Source organism: Schistocerca americana, chromosome 5, assembly GCF_021461395.2.
Source record: "Schistocerca americana isolate TAMUIC-IGC-003095 chromosome 5, iqSchAmer2.1, whole genome shotgun sequence".
NCBI classification, from domain to species: domain Eukaryota; kingdom Metazoa; phylum Arthropoda; class Insecta; order Orthoptera; family Acrididae; genus Schistocerca; species Schistocerca americana.
Genome location: NC_060123.1, coordinates 188,161,541 through 188,177,928, shown reverse-complemented (window position 1 = coordinate 188,177,928; position 16,388 = coordinate 188,161,541). Strand labels below are relative to the sequence as shown.

The 16,388-nt window shown below is 39.9% G+C and overlaps 1 protein-coding gene across 1 annotated transcript in view; it reads left to right on the top strand.

Annotated features, from left to right (window-relative positions):
• The window catches only part of LOC124615481 (V-type proton ATPase subunit C), a 64,575-nt gene extending 50,265 nt beyond the window's left edge, over window positions 1-14,310 (top strand). The window contains exons 8-10 of the mRNA XM_047143409.1: window positions 2,258-2,355; window positions 12,837-12,972; window positions 13,081-14,310. Of these exons, the coding sequence (XP_046999365.1) occupies window positions 2,258-2,355; window positions 12,837-12,972; window positions 13,081-13,176 (330 nt within the window). The 3' untranslated portion in view covers window positions 13,177-14,310. The remainder of the gene's footprint in view (window positions 1-2,257; window positions 2,356-12,836; window positions 12,973-13,080) is intronic.
• Window positions 14,311-16,388: the final 2,078 nt, after the last annotated feature.

Below are 16,388 nucleotides of genomic sequence, written 5' to 3'. Positions count from 1 at the left end.
AAGTCAAAAAACACAGCATCTTCCTGGTAACCCATGTCTGTGGCCCTATAAGTCTCGTGGCCGAATAGCACGAGCTGGGTTTCACACGATCGTCTTTTTCGAAACCCATGTTGATTCCTATAGAGTAGATTTCTAGTCTCCAGAAAAGTCATTATACTCGAACATAATACGTGTTCCAAAATTCTACAACTGATCAACGTTAGAGATATAGGTCTATAGTTCTGCACATCTGTTTGACATCCCTTCTTGAAAATGGGGATGACCTGTGCCCTATTCCAATCTTTTGGAATGCTGCACTCTTCTAGAGACCTACGGTACACACCGCTGCAAGGAGGAGGGCAAATTCCTTCGCGTACTCTGTGTAAAATCAAACTGGTATCCCATCAGGTCCAGTGGCCTTTCCTCTTTTGAGCAATTTTCATTGTTTTTTCTATCCCTCTGTCATCTGTTTCGATATCTACCATTTTGTCATCTGTGCCACAGTCTAGAGAAGGAACAATGGTGCAGTCTTCCTCTGTGAAACAGCTTTGGAAAAAGACAATTAGTATTTCGGCCTTTAGTCTGTTGTCCTCTGTTTCAGTACCATTTTGGTCACAGAGTGTCTGGACATTTTGTTTTGATCTACCTACTGCTTTGAAATAAGACAAAAATTTCTTAGGATTTTCTGCCAAGTCAGTACATAGAACTTTACTTTCGAATTCATTGAACGCCTCTTGCATAGCCCTCCTCACACTACATTTCGCTTCGTGTAATTTTTGTTTGTCTGCAAGGCTTTGGCTATGTTTATGTTTGCTGTGAAGTTCCCTTTGCTTCCGTAGCAGTTTTCGAACTCGTTTGTTGTACTACAGTGGCTCTTTTCCATCTCTTACGATCTTGCTTGGCACATACTCATTTAATGCATATTGTACGATAGTTTTGAACTTCATGCGCTGATGCTCAACACTATCTGTACTTGAGATAAAACTTTTGTGTTGAGCTGTCAAGTACTCCAAAATCTGCTTTTTGTCACTTTTGCTAAACAGGAACATCTTCCTACCTTTTTTTAATATTTCTATCTATGGCTGAAATCACTGATGGTGTAACCGCTTTATGATCGCTGATTCCCTGTTCTGGGTTAACTGTTTCAAATAGTTCGGGTCTGTTTGTCACCAGAAGGTCTAATACGTTATCGCCACAAGTCAGTTCTCTGTTTAATTGCTCAAGGTAGTTTTCAGATAATGCACTTAAAAAAATTTCACTGGATTCTTTGTCCCTGCCACCTGCTATGAACGTTTGAGTCTCCCAGTCTATATCTGGTAAATTAAAATCTTCACCCAAACTATAACATGGTCAGGAAATCTACTTGAAATATTTTCCAAATTTTCCTTCAAGTGTTCTGCCACAACAGCCGCTGAGCCGGGGGGCCTATAGAGACATCCATTTATCATGTTTGAGCCTGCTTTAACCGTGACCTTTACCCAAATTATTTCACATTTCGGATCTCCGTCAATTTCCTTTTCTCACTGATTACTGTAGTGATTTACTTGTTCAGGAGATACGTGGAAGATTGTATTCAGTTGCAAACAGTGTTTGCATTTCCAGATGACAAACCATATATTGCTAGTATCACTGTAGTGATGTACTTGTTCAGAAACTTCATGCTGTCAAAACACATTTGGGAGCAGATTTCATAATTTCATGTCATGATGCTGGTACCAGTTTGCTTTCATTGTAATTAGATTCTTTTCGGACTATGTAGAAAAGCTTTAACTTAATTAAAGCATTTTTGTGGTTTGTTTAATATTTTTAACACTAGTGTTCATTGCATTTTGAGCTATTAATGATACAGACTGAATATCCAGTCTTTGGTAGCTGTGTATTGAAATATTCCCGCTTCATTTGGACACTTGTAAGCATAATTCTAAGAGAATGTATTTGTGTTTGTGTGTACTGAAAGTGTTGTCACTGAATCCATTGAATCTTTAATTTGTTGTAATTACAAGTTATTAATGAATGCTAATGTATGAAGACTTTTTGGGTGCACCTACCTCAGTGTCTTTTATCTCAATGTATTTTCTACAGTAATCAGTTCTCGGGCTTGTTTGTTAAAGTTGCACCATTAGTCTTTGTGTGTGGTGCGTGCGTGAGAGAGAGAGAGAGAGAGAGAGAGAGAGAGAGAGAGAGAGGAGGGAGGCATTGAGGGAGTGGAATTATATTTATGGAAAATACACTGTGAGCTAAATTTAAAGCATACACTGAAAGGAACATCTCTTTACAGGGCCCATTAGTACGCTGGCTCAAAGTCAACTTCAGTGAATGTTTCTGTGCGTGGATACATGTTAAAGCACTCAGAGTGTTTGTAGAATCTGTTCTAAGGTGAGTATTTCCTGGTAACAACAATTATACGTAGACTAGCGAACCCAGCAATGCTTCGCAGTTGCTAAATGTGCATGGGCACTTAGTATATGTACTAATCTCCTTCGTCCTCCCTCTCTTCCTCCCCTCTTCCCTCATCCACTTCCTTCTCTTCCCCCTACCTCTGTCTATCGCCTTCCCCCCTGCTTCTTGTACATCTCTTATCCCACACTCTCTATCCATCCATCTCCTCCTTCCTCATATCCTCCTGCTCCTTCTATATATCCATTTTTTGTCACCTTCTCTGTCCATCTCATTCTCCCCCCTCTCTATGACCTTATTTATTGTTATTGCAAATGGAAGTTTGATTGGAAATATAACTCAAAATGAGTGGGTGAATCAGTTGGAATCGTCAGTACACAGGTTCTGAGAGAGAACTTTGCAGCTGCTGGATCTATGAGGAAAGTAGCTTTAGTGACAGTATTTTGCATGGTTTTAATCTGTGAACAGGGTAGGATTATAAAGTTAGCCATTAACACAGCTTCTCTGTTTTCTGTTAAAAATGACTGCAAAAAGGGAAAACAAAACCGTACATTTTCGCAACACAACTTAGAGAGTTCTTTCTCACAGCTGCTGTAACAGAAACTGTTTATTGCATAATTCTTATTCGATTTGCCTCCAAATGCTGTCTACGCTCTTCGTCAATCTCATTGACTCGATCACGTTGCCGGTTTGTGTTACGCACAAGCCGGTGAAATTTTGACGCCTCACTGATGGCATTTCTTCCAAAGAAATAAACCACAAACTGAAATCAGCTGAATATTTGCAACACATTAAATTAATACTAACTGAGATCAGTTTGATCTTTGCAACACACCAAAGTTATGGGTATAATTATTTTGCTTTCGGTTGTAATTTTTTTTTTTTTTTAAATATCAACATTCAGTGCGGAATTTGTTGCTGTTATGAAAATGAGTGATGGCAAAACTGTCAGTTGGACCATCACATTTCTTTCTTTGAAATTTTCATACAAAAATACCATCCAAATTTCCAAACTTTTCTGGTGAAATTAAAACAATGGAAACACCAGGAAGAAATACCAACACTGTAGGAAAAGACAGGTACGACAAGTTGCAGACAGGCAAAATTAAAAGACACTTATGTAAGACTTTTGGCCACAGCCTTCATCAGTAAAAGAGAGACACACCATTCACACACAAGCAAGCACATCTCATACACACGAGTGCCAACTCCAGCTTCTTGGGCAGGAATGCAGTTATCATATGGGATGCAAGTGGCAATCTGGAGGAGGCAGGGAAGGGGAAGGGATAGTAGTGTATAGGTGGGGAGAGAGACAAATGGTCTCTGGTGGAATGTGCAGGGACCAGACTGCTGACAGGTGCAGTGTCAGGAGGTTGTGAGGCAGGGAGATGTGGGGGGGGGGGGGAGTTAAAAAGGAGAGGAGTGGGGAAGGATGGGCGGATGCATTGGCAAAGGACTGCAAATAAACAGGGTGGAAGATGAGAACGGGGAGGAGATGATAGGACAGAGGGGGTGGAGCCTGTGGGTGGAGGGTGTGTGGACAATGTGTTACCATAGATTGAGGCCGGTATAATTATGAGAGTGGAGAATGCATTATAAGAATAACTGCCATCTGCACAGTTCAGAAAAGCTGGTGGAGGAGGTAAGGATCCAGACGGCTCAGGTAGGGAAGCAGCCACTGAAATCAGGTGTGTTATGTTCAGCAGCATTTTATGCTACAGGGTGGCCTAGTTTGCTCTTTGCCACAGTTTGGCGGCAGCAGTTCATTCTCGTGGACAGGTGGTTGGTAGTTAGACCTACATGAAAAGCTGTGTAATGTTTGCAGCACAGCTGGTAAATGATGTGGCTGCTTTCACAGGTGGCCCAGCTTTTGATGCGTTAGGATAAACCTGTGACAGGACTGGAACAGGAAGTGCTGGGTGAGTGGATAGGGCAGGTTTTGCAGCTGGTTCTTCCACAGGGATATGATCCTTGTGGCAAGGGGTTGGGATGGGGAATGACATAGGGATAGATTACAATGTTGTGGAGGTTGGGTTGGCAATGATTGTAGGTAACCCAAGCCGTGGCAAAGGATGTGGTTCAGTTATTCAAGTCCAGGGTGGTACTGGGTGATGAAGGGGCCACTTCTTTGTAGCTGGTTCTTGTGGATGTGTGGGAAATGGCATGGGGAGATCTGTTGGCAGACTAGGTCTAGAGGATAGTGTCTGTCTGTGAAGGCCTTGGTGAGACCGTCAGTGTACTGAGCAAGGGAGTTTTTGTCACAGTATATATGCTGTCCCCGGGTGGCCTGGCAGTATGGGAGGGATTTTTTGATGTGAAAGGGATGACAGCTCTCAAAATGGAGGCACTGTTGGTGGGATTAATGTGGACAGAGGTGCACATCGAGCCATCAGAGAGGAAGAGGTCAACATCTAGGAAGGTGGTAAGATGGATGGAGGAGGACCACGTGAAACGGAAGGGAGAGAAGATGTTGAGGTTTGGAAGGAAAGAAGATAGGACGTCGTGGCCCTGAGTCCAGATTATGAAGGTATCACCAATGAACCTGAACCAGACCAGAGGTTGGATGTTTCAGGAGGCTAGGAAGATCTCCTCTAGATGGCCCATGAAAAGGTGGGCATAGGAAGGTGCCATGCGGGTGCCCCTGGCTTGACACAGATTTGTTTGTATATCTTCCCTTCAAGTGAGAAGTAGTTGCAGGTTACTTACTTTATCCCAACCTGCAACTACTTCTCATTTGAAGGGAAGGTACACAAACAAATCTGCGGCACAGCCACGGGTACCCAAATGACACCCTATTATGCCAATGTTTTTATGGGCCATCTAGATGAGATCTTCCTAGCTGGCCAAAACACCAAACTCCTAGTCTGGTTCAGGTTCTTTAACGACATCTTCATGATCTGGACTCAGGGCCAAGTCACCCTATCCTCATTCCTTCACAACCTCAACACCTTCTCCCCAATCTGCTTCATGTGGTTCTCCTCAATCCATGTGTCACCTTCCTAGTTGTTGACCACCTCTTCTTTGATGGCTCCATGCACAACTCTGCTGACATGGAACCCACCAACCTCCAACAGTACCTGCATTTTGAGAGCTGTCATCCCTTTCACACCAAAAAATCCCTCCCATACTGCCTAGCCATCCAGGGATGGCATATCTGCTGTGACAAAAACTCCCATGCTCAGTATGCTGAGGGTCTCACCAAGGCCGTCACTATCGCCCAGACCTAGTCAGCAAACAGATCTCCTGTACCATTTCCCCTCACACTCCTCCAATCCTCCCACCATCCCCAAGAACCAGCCACAAAGTAGTATCCCCTTCATCTCCCAGTACCACACTGGTCTGGAACTACTGAACCACATTCTTTGCCAGGGCTTGGATTACCTATCATCATGCTCTGAAATGAGGGACATCTTACCCAATATACTTCTCCTAAAGTGATGTTCCTTCACCCATCCAACCTCCACAAGATCCTAGTCTGTCTGTATGTTATTCCCAATCCCAACCCCTTGCCACAAGGATCATATCCCTGTGGAAGACTCAGGTACAAAACACGCCCAATCCACCCACCCAGCACTTCCTACTCCAGTCCTGTCACAGGTCCATCCTACCCCATCAGGGTCCAGACCACATATGAAAGTAGCCATGGCATTTACCAGCTCTGCTGCAATCATTGCACAGCTTTTTAGATTGGTATGACTACCAACCACCTGTCCGCCAGGATGAACTTCCACTGCCAAACTGTGGCCAAGAGCAAAGTAGACGACCCTGTGACACTACATCCAGCTGAACATAACACACTTGATTTCAATGGTTGCTTCCCTAAACGTGCCATCTGGATCCTTCTCTCCACCACCAGATTTTCTGAATTGCGATCTTTCAAACATGTGGCAGTTGATTTTTATTTATGTAGATAATTTATATTAAAATGTTTACATGTAAATAATATGGGATAGTAAAATACTACCAAATTCCTAAACAAGGTTTCTTTCTTAAGAAGCAAATAATATGAATCTAATGGTTAATTACCTTGTGTTGATTGTAACATTTACAGCTTTTGTTTTATTCAGTTATGCTTGGAACACTGTTTCCTGACAGGAAGCAGTCTTTACATATCTTTCACTGCACAGTTTAAGGTATAAAATGAATGTTAGACACAGTATGAACTAATGTACTTCATGGTACTTACTATTACCACAGAGAGTGAGTAATGAGAGAATATTGTAATGGCCAAATATTACAAATATTTCATTCTGAACCAATATATCATTGAAGTGATTTGGGTGATGTGTTAAACATTGGTATGAGGAAAGGCAACCATTCGTCATGTAGATGCAACATTGAACAGTGAATTGGTGCATAAAGAATTAACACTGTATCTCTCGGAATTTGCATTTGCCATATCTGGAGCAAATCAAGAAGAGACAGGCCTATGTTAGAATAGTCACTTATTTTTCTGAACAAAAATTGTTAATTGCATTTGTTTGGCTTTTGTAAATCTTTCTCCACTGACAAAGCAATGAAATACCTCATAAGTTAAGTGCTAGCAGAACTAAATAACAAAAATGACCCTGTTGGTATATTACGTAACCACTTTCAGACCGTTCCACTAACCTCAGGAAAAGGGGGGACATAACATGTGGGATAACGACAATTAACACTGGATGCACTCTTGTCCTTAATACACCCAAATGATCATCCAGTGACTTTAAGCAGCAGTTCAAAGGCTAAGCTTGTTGATGAAACAAGATTTCTTATCAAGGTCCTAAACTTAATCTTAGCAGGGACAGCTCATGTGGTAACTGAACAATTAGTTAGTTAGTTCCATGTATCAAATTCCTGACAAACATTGCAGTTTGAAATGGTGTCAACAGAACCAAACATGGAGTACTTATATACAGCTTTTAAAAAATATAAAAAATAAATTTATCTGTCTACATACTGGCCAGTTAAGAGTTCTTTTATTTCTAATTATCTCTATACAATTGGTTAATTGCACACACTTTTCACCTTAATCTCACAAATACGCAGAGTATTTCAAAAAGCAAAAATGACCTGCTAGCACGGGAAATAAACTTTAATGTACATACAGTAAGTGAAACACTATGTTTATACTTTCTTAGGAGTCCAGTTAGATAATGAACTAAAATGAGAGCAACATTTAGACAAACTGGCAAAGGAGCTTAGTTCAGTATGTTTCACCCTTAGAAATCTTCTCATTGTATTGACTTAAGGACAAGTGTTGACTTAACTTGTGTATTTCCACACAGTTGCATATGGTGTTATCTGATGGGGCAGTGCACCTAAAGAAAAGTATTCATTTAAAAGAAGTAAGCTGTAAGAATGTTCTGTGAAGCAGGTAACTGCACTTCATGCAGAGGTATTTTTAAGGCTCTTGGAATTTTTGCACTCACTTACTCACACATTTGCTTCTAATGGTTTTTGTTACTGACAGTAAAAAACAGCTTCACCTGAACTTCGGTCTACATATACACAGTGCGGGACACAAAATCAAATTTCAGGTAGACTTTGTGTCAGGCTCAGAGTGGAGTTGTGTACTATAGTGCAACTGTATTCCACAGGCTCATATCTAACATAAAAGAAGAAATTGTGAATCCTAACCAATTTAAAATAAAAGTAAAACCATGCCATATTGTATACTGCTTCTGCAAATCATCTGAATATTTAAATTCAATGGTAGAAATATTCTGTGAGCTACAAGGCAACTAGAAGTGTTCATTGTAAAACAGCATATCAAATATTAACGAATTGTAAACATGACTTGGTACTTACAGATGTAAGTAATTTTCTTTCAAGAAGACCACTTTAATCAAGGAAACGTTACATAAATAAATAAATATCTACCCTGGCAAGGCCAGGTCCAGATGGAATCTTTGGCATTGGCACTTTCAGAACTATTGTTTATCACAAATGTCTCACCCTTTGCAAAGTCCCAAGCAATGGAAAAAACTGCAGGTGACTACTGTATATATGAACTATTAAAGAATGGACCCACAAAATCCCAGACCAATTTCTTATCATTGGATTGTGCCAGAATTGTTGAACATATTCTGAATGTGAATACAATAAATTTCCTGAAGATGAAAAAGCTTCTGTCCACAATTCAGCACATTCAGCTTGATCTATCCTTACATGATATCCTGAGAACCAGGGATGAAGGGTAACAGGCAGATTCCATATTCCTGGGTTTCCAGAAGGTGTTTGACACAGTGCTCTCCAGAGGACGTTTGAAATAGTGCCCCACTGCAGACTGTTAATGACTGTATGAGCATATGGAATATATTCTCAGATGTACCGTATTTACTCGAATCTAAGCCGCACTCGAATCTAAGCCGCACCTGAAAAATGATACTCCAAATAAAGGGAAAAAAAAATTCCCGAATCTAAGCCGCACGTGAAATTTGCGACTCGAAATTCAAGGGGAGAGAAAACTATTAGGCCGCACCTCCAAATCGAAACAAAGTTGGTCTGTTGTAATACGACACACAATTTAGGTCGAATGAATGATGATACAGCTACAGTAGTTTGGTTAGAGTCGTAAGCTTAGCAGTTAAGCTTTATCAGGTAGCCATTGCTATGCGTCAGGCGCTCCGTCCGTATTTATACGGGTACCCTTCCTTTTTCACGTGCTTCGTCTGGTTTGAATCGATTGCTTTTGTTATAGGTGTTTACTTCACTCTAAGCTGAAAATGCATTACTGTACTGTGTCATGCATTGTTTGTCACATTCTGGTAGTGCGTGTTTACGGCCTGTCGCCGCTCGCGGCATGGCTTGCTTTTGTGCGCGCTACCGCCGCTTACAATAAAAAAAAAAGAAGAGAGGAATCGTCTCATTCGCGAAACAATGGCAAGAGACTGCTATTTGTTGTTACTTACACTGCTGCTTTCTTTGATAATTATCAACAAGAACAAAATAATAGACTGCGTATGATAGAACATGTTCTGAACGAGAGTTACGCGAAAATTTTTCTCCGTTTGAAAATCTTTGCGGCCGCTTCTTTAGAACATCAAATTCTGCACAGAAATTAGAGTCATCTTAGATTTAAAAATCTAGTCAGTTGCCGTACTTCATTTGTGACTGTATCACTGCTAGGCATAAGAATAATACGAATATAAACATGACACGATATGTATATTCTTCCGCGTTTGCTGTTGTCTCACTCTAGTTTCGTAGTTTATTAGGCAGACAGGATTTAAATGAGATAGCAGCAAACACGAAAGAATACATGGCAAAATGTTTATATTCGTATTATTCTTATGGTGAAGAGAATACTGCAAGTGATTCACATTTCATCAGGTTCCTATTAGCAAACATCTCTTCTCACAGGTAGGAAAAAATTCAGAACGTAGAGTTGGCCATATTGACAAACATCCCAAACAGTCTTGCCAGTCGGGTTTTCGTAGTACATTGAAATTCTGCTACATTCGAAGATGAACAATAGGGAATTTGTATTTACTTCGTTGGATAATGTATGAAAATGCAGTGGTCGAAACTCGGGGCGGAGAAAAAAAGCTCGTCTTCCACCTTTTTTTTAAAATTTATTTACTGACGCAGAGGTTTTGGCGCCAGTATTTATCTTTGTGCCTACAAAGCATGCCTGTGTAGCACTACATATATTCGACGGCAGAATTTAGTTGTGGCAGCCCCTACCAACATTTTTCAGAACTTCGATTCTGGGCCGCAGGCGGTTTTTTGGATTACAAAAACCGGTAAAAAAGTGCGACTTAGATTCGAGTAAACACGGTAAGTGGGTCGAAGACTTCATAAGTAATAAAACCCAGTACTTTGTCCCTGACAACAAATGTTCATAGAGACAAGGGTATTGTTGGGCGTGTCGCAGGGAAATGAGATGGACCGCTCTTGTTCTCTAAATACATAAATGATCTGAAAGACTGTGTGAGCAGCAGCCTGCAGCTGTTTACTAATGATGCTGTAGTGTTTAGGAAGTTGTCATTGAGTGAATGTAGGAGGATACAAGATAATTTGGACAACATCTGTAGTTGGTATGATGAGTGGCACCTTGCTTTAAATGTGGAAGAATGTAAGTTAATGCAGATTAGTAGGAAAAATAATCCTACAGTATTCAAATGCAGCATTAGTAGCGTGCCGCTTGATGCAGTCACATCCATTAAATATCTGTGCTTAACATTGCAAAGCAATATGAAATGAAACAAGCACTTAAGGATGGTGGTAGGGAAGGTGATAGGTAGACTTTGGTTCATTGGGAGAATGTTAGGGAATGTAGCCCATCTGTAAAGGAGGCCACTTATAGGACATTAGTGCAACCTATTTTTTAGTGCTGCCTCAGATGTTTGAGATCCCCACCAGGTTGGATTAAAGGAAGACATCAAAGCAGTTCAGGTACCGGCTGCTAGATTTGTTCCAGATAGGTTTGATCAGTATGCAAGTGTTACAGAGATGTTGCAAGAAGTCAAATGGGAATCCTTGTAAGGAAGACGACATTCTTTTTGTGAAACACAATTTAGGAAATTTAGAGAACCAGTGTTTGAAGCTGACTGGAAAACAATTCTACTGCCACCAAGATACATTTTGCATAATGAGCACTAAGTCAAGATAAGAGAATTCAGTGCTTGTATGGAGGGATATGATCAGTCATTTTTCTCTTGCTTTGTGTCTGAGTGGATTAGGTAAGGAAATGACTAGTAGTGGTACAAGGTACCCAACACGTTGCACCATACGAAGGCTTATGGAGTATGTATGTATATGTAGAACCATCTACAAATAGGAGAGAAACAGTAACTGATTAGTATCAAGGAAGCAGAACATTTCTTGAAAGTAAGCTTTACTAAGTTAAATTTAGCTGCCAAAAGTACAAACAACATTAAACAGTTTAGTGATAATTTAATGTTAATACAATGTATGGGCTAAGTTTCTGTGATTTTCTCATCTTTCGTTTGTCTGCCTCAACATATTTCACGTCCAAGAATGTTTTCCTCCTTTCCTCCTTGGGGAGGGGGGGGGGGGGGGGGGGGGGGGGGGAGGAGGAATGGAATCTCCGAAACATAATGAATGAATGAACAAATGAGTTAATGAAATATATAACAAGGGCTCAGTGAATAGTGAAACTGATACTGAGATAAGCAGTTTAAGTGAAAGACACATGGGCAGAAAACTATTAGAATATGTAAAACTGGTTTCAAAGGATGCTGGTAGTAAGTAAGGGTAAATGAAAAAAATTATTATGAAGTAGTCACATATGGAGAGCAGTATCAAACTGATTGAAAGACTGATTTCTCAAACAATAATGTACACATTGGCTTCAGATACAGGATCTTTCATTCTTCGTTGGGTTTTCTGTCTTAACTGTCCATAAAGCACACAAAAGATCTCTTCTTCATGACACATTAAAACTGCGTTCCGGTACTGGACTTGGACCTGGAACCTTTGCCTTTTTTGGGCTATCCAAATATGATTCATTACTCACTCTCAAAGCTCTGCTATTGCCAGCACATCCTTACTATCTTCCAAACTTCACGGAAGTTCCTCTGCACACCTTGTGAGACCAGCAGTCCAGAAAAAAACTATATTATGGAGAAATTGTTTAGACACAGTCTTGGGGATTGTTTCCAGAATGAACTGTCACTTGGCAGTGGAGTGTGCGCCGATTTGAAACTTCCTGGTAAGTTAAAACTGTGCGCTAAGCTTTTACGTAATATCCCGGAAGTTTCAAATCGGCATACATTTTGCCGCAGAGCAAAAATTCATCCCAGAAACAATGCTTAGGTTGCGGGTAAGACATTTCTTCTTTATATCTTTTCTTGCAGGAGTGCGAGTCCTACAAGATGTGCAGGAAAACTTCTGTGAAGTTTGGAAGGTAGGAGAGAGGCACTGGCAGAAGTAGGTGGAGCTTGGATAGTTCAACCTGTAAAATACTTACCCACAATAGACAAAGGTTCCAAGTTCAAATCTCCAAGAAGTTTCAAATGAGCGCACTCAATGCTGCACAATGAAAAGTCATTTGGGAACAGATTATTGTCAGTAAAATAGTTCTCTCTCCATCAGTGGATCTCAGACTGTGTATTCCTTAAATGCAGAAATTCTTTAAGTACAGATTGGATGCATGTTGTGTATTTTTTTCATATGTCTTCCCCTTAGAAGTAGTGCAACATGAAACGTCAATATAAAAAAGATAAATTTGCTTTGATCAAATTTTGGTGTGCCTTGCTATAAAATAAGGTAGTCCGAAACAGTTTCACCAAAATTCCAGGAGGAAGCACTAATTCACACAATCTGCCCCTGAAGAGTTAAAGAGTGTGAAAAATATGCACCAGCAGGAATATAAAAAGTTGAGTGCCGCAGCTGAAGGCCAATAGTTGCGGAAACATGGTTGTTTAAACACAGTAAAAAATAGATTATCTCCTAAAGTGAAAGTGCTACCTTACTTAACATCATCATGTTTTACAGTAATTTTAATTGTGCAGGTATGGGCTGCCAGTGAACTTTCAAGCCATGCTGCTACATCCACACAAAAAAAGTACCAAGAGGTTACGAGACCTCTTAAACCAGTTGTATGGGCATTTAGACAGCAGTGCTTCACAAGGCCTGGGGGCACATGACGTGAGTAACTTTCGTCGTACTTTAAATAATTAGACACAAAAAATACTTGAAATGTGAGACTTGAAACTAAGTATTTATCCACAATTAAAACGTTTTATGTTTTTGCAGAGTGTGGAGATACCAGGACTTGGATTTGGCCATGCTGAGTATTACCCATATGTTTATTACAAAATTAATGTTGATATGGTTGATACTAAAGTGTAAAAAGCTTTTCTGTAATATTGCCAACTCATTACGGATAGTATTATGTACAGCAAATAAGGGAAGTTGGTATGTGTTCGTTTTTTTTTAAATGTAAAAGCTTCTCCAGAACATTCCACATTGTATCAGACATTATTTCTGTGTAGATGGCACAGTGCTGCCAGTATTCTTGTAGTAGTGACATTCAGTCTTCCACTGGAACGTTAGTATTTAAAATAAATTGTATGTTAGATCATCTGAAATGCAGCAAGCTGAAACTGTGTGTACATTGTCTGTAGCACAACTTCAAGTTTTTACTTCCAGGAAGCTTTTAACTTTAAACCTAAAAAAGAAATGCTCTCCATGCATCTGCCTTGCCGTTGAGATATCAAACGTTAATTATTTGTTATTGGAATATTTTATAATCAAATAACAGTAGTACTTTAACTTCCCAAAGGAAAGGAACTGGATTCCAAATTGGATCACCCTTCTTCTCTCTCTTAATTACAGTTTTATCTTATGTTTATATTTATTGCATAATTTACTAGATTTTATTGAAGACCATACCACATTGCCAATAAAAACTAAAACATGCTTCAACTTGTCATATATGATCACTCAGTTTTAGTTACTAACTACAAAAAAGTGTCTCCCATAGTCAGCAGTATGCAGAGCATTCTTTTTTATTGGAAGTGTGTACATAAAAATAACTTGACAGTTATGAGGGATTTGTGTTACAACTCAGTGTGGAGTGCTGGAGGAAGTTATATGGTAGGGCACCTTTCTCCTTATGTAATATATTGTAGATATTTTAAATTTTGTTGTTACTTGTTGTAGAAGCGATGTTTAGACTGTTCATTAGTGCTCCGGTGCCTGGATCCAGTACATGGATAACTGTTGGTTTTGGTCAGGACTAATTTATTGTAAATTTTTGGTAAGCGCAAGAGTACAGCCATGAAGTCAAGTGTGTAAGATATGGTTGCAAGTTAAATGTTTTATCTCTGATCATTGAAGTCCCTCTTTCCGTGGGTATGTTACCCATAGATTGTACAGTGAAGAATTTGTGGTTCTGTTCATTCATTTGTAAATAACATTCCAAGTTGTGAAGTAAATATGCAATGCCAGTGTTGTCAATAAATTAAAGAGATTTCCTGAATATTTTATGAGTGTTATTGTATTAAATAAAAAAATTGCATCTACATTTGCCTAAAATATTGAATGCCTCAGTGCCTAATGATATATCCAATAAAATGATGTCGCTGAAGAAATATAAGGATTGTCTTTGGGTAACCACAGTGATTTGAAATGAGTAGGATGTATGTCAAGCAGAATCTAATACAGAATGATATTTTCACTCTGCAGTGGAGAGTGTAGTGATATGAAACTTCCTGGCAGATTAAAACTGTGTGTCGGACCGAGACTCGAACTCGAGACCTTTGCCTTTCGTAGGCAAGTGCTCTAACAACTGAGCTACCCAAGCACAACTCACGCTCCGTCCTCACAGCTTCAATTCTGTCAGTATCTCGTCTCCTACCTTCCAAAATCCACAGAAGCTCTCCTGCAAACTTTGCAGAATTAGCACTCCTGGAAGAAAGGATATTGCAGAGACTAGGCTTACCCACAGCCTGGGCGATTTTTCCAGAATGAAATTTTCGCTTTGCAGCGGAGTGTGCACTGATGTGAAGTTTCAGAATCTAATACATCTGACATTGTGGATATTCCGTGCAGTAAATCATCTTCAAAAGAGACATTGATTTCTACATAGCAGACAACTGAAGAGAGATGTCACAAAAGATTGTAGCAATAAACCAATTAAAAAAAGCTTCTTTCGCATAACCCAAAGAATTTCTGGTGGTATGTAAAAGCGGTTAGTGGCAAAGTTATTGTCCACCACCCACAGTCAAGACAGGAACACAATCCTGTTTCTTTAAAGCCGCGTTTCCATCATCAGTATTTGCTGTAGATCCAGTTTGCGTAACTTCTGCTCCATATGTTCTGGCAGTGTACGCGGGTTTTGCAGCCACTTTTCCGATGTCACAGTGAAACAGTTAAAATGTCCTCAGGAAAATAGCAACACATCTAAAGGCTTTGGAAATGGGCAGGCCACTTGGTAGTTCTCTTTCTATAGCAAATGAAATGAGATGATTACATCATACTTGTGGCTATTGTACACAATTATTGCAGGACTGTAAAGTGGTTCATGGAACTCTTTAAGAATTTTTGTGTGTTTTCAAAGTAAGCTTATCACTGGAAACTAAATCTGTTCCACATAATGTTCTTGAAATCTCTGGAGACTGAATCTGTGGCAAGACCAATGCCTATGAAAAGCTATGATTTTTAGCTGTTGTGTCTTTGCATACATTTTTAATGTAAGGAAATTTCTTTACTGAGGTAAAATGTAACTAAAAAATCCTTATTTAAAGTGCATCACCATTCTTGTGCCAAGTGTGTAGCATTTGTCTGATAAAATTCTGTTGCACCACCATAATTTTAGTCAAATTGCAAAAATTGGTGAACAGAAGATTTGGCTTTTTTGAGGTGAAAGCTTATTCTACACCTGCATCTATATCCTGCAGACCAGTGCCAAGTGCATGGCAGAGGTTACATTCCATTGTACCAGTTCTTTGGGCTTTATCCCATTCCATTCATATATGGTGCATGGGAAGAGTAATAGCCTGAATGCGTCTATATGTGCTATAATTAGACTAATCTCATCCTCGTGATCCCTATTGGAGCAATACGTCATGGGTTGTACTACATTCCTAGATTCATCAATTTTAAAATTGTGTCTAGAAACTTCTAAGCAGGTTCTGACAGGGCAGTTTGCATCTATCTTAGAGTGTCTCCCAGTTCAGTTGTTTGTGCCTCTATGTGGCTCTCTCCTGTGGGTCAAATGAACCTTTGGCCATTTGTGGTGCCCTTCATTGTATCTTTTCAATATTCGCGGTCGGACCTACTTGGTCTGTGTACCACGATCTGGAGCAGTATTCTTAGGATGGGTCGCAGGAACGCTTTTTATGCAGTCTCCTTAGTAGGTTGATAATGCCTCCCTAGTATTCTACCAATGATTTGCAGTCAGCGGCTTGCTTTACCTACCACTGAGTCTACGTGACAATTCCATTTCCTATTCCTACAAATTCTCGTTGTCATCTCCAATTGATTACTGCAACTTCCATACATGGCAACACTCCATACAAATACTTTCAGAAAAGACTTCCTGACATTTAAATGTATTG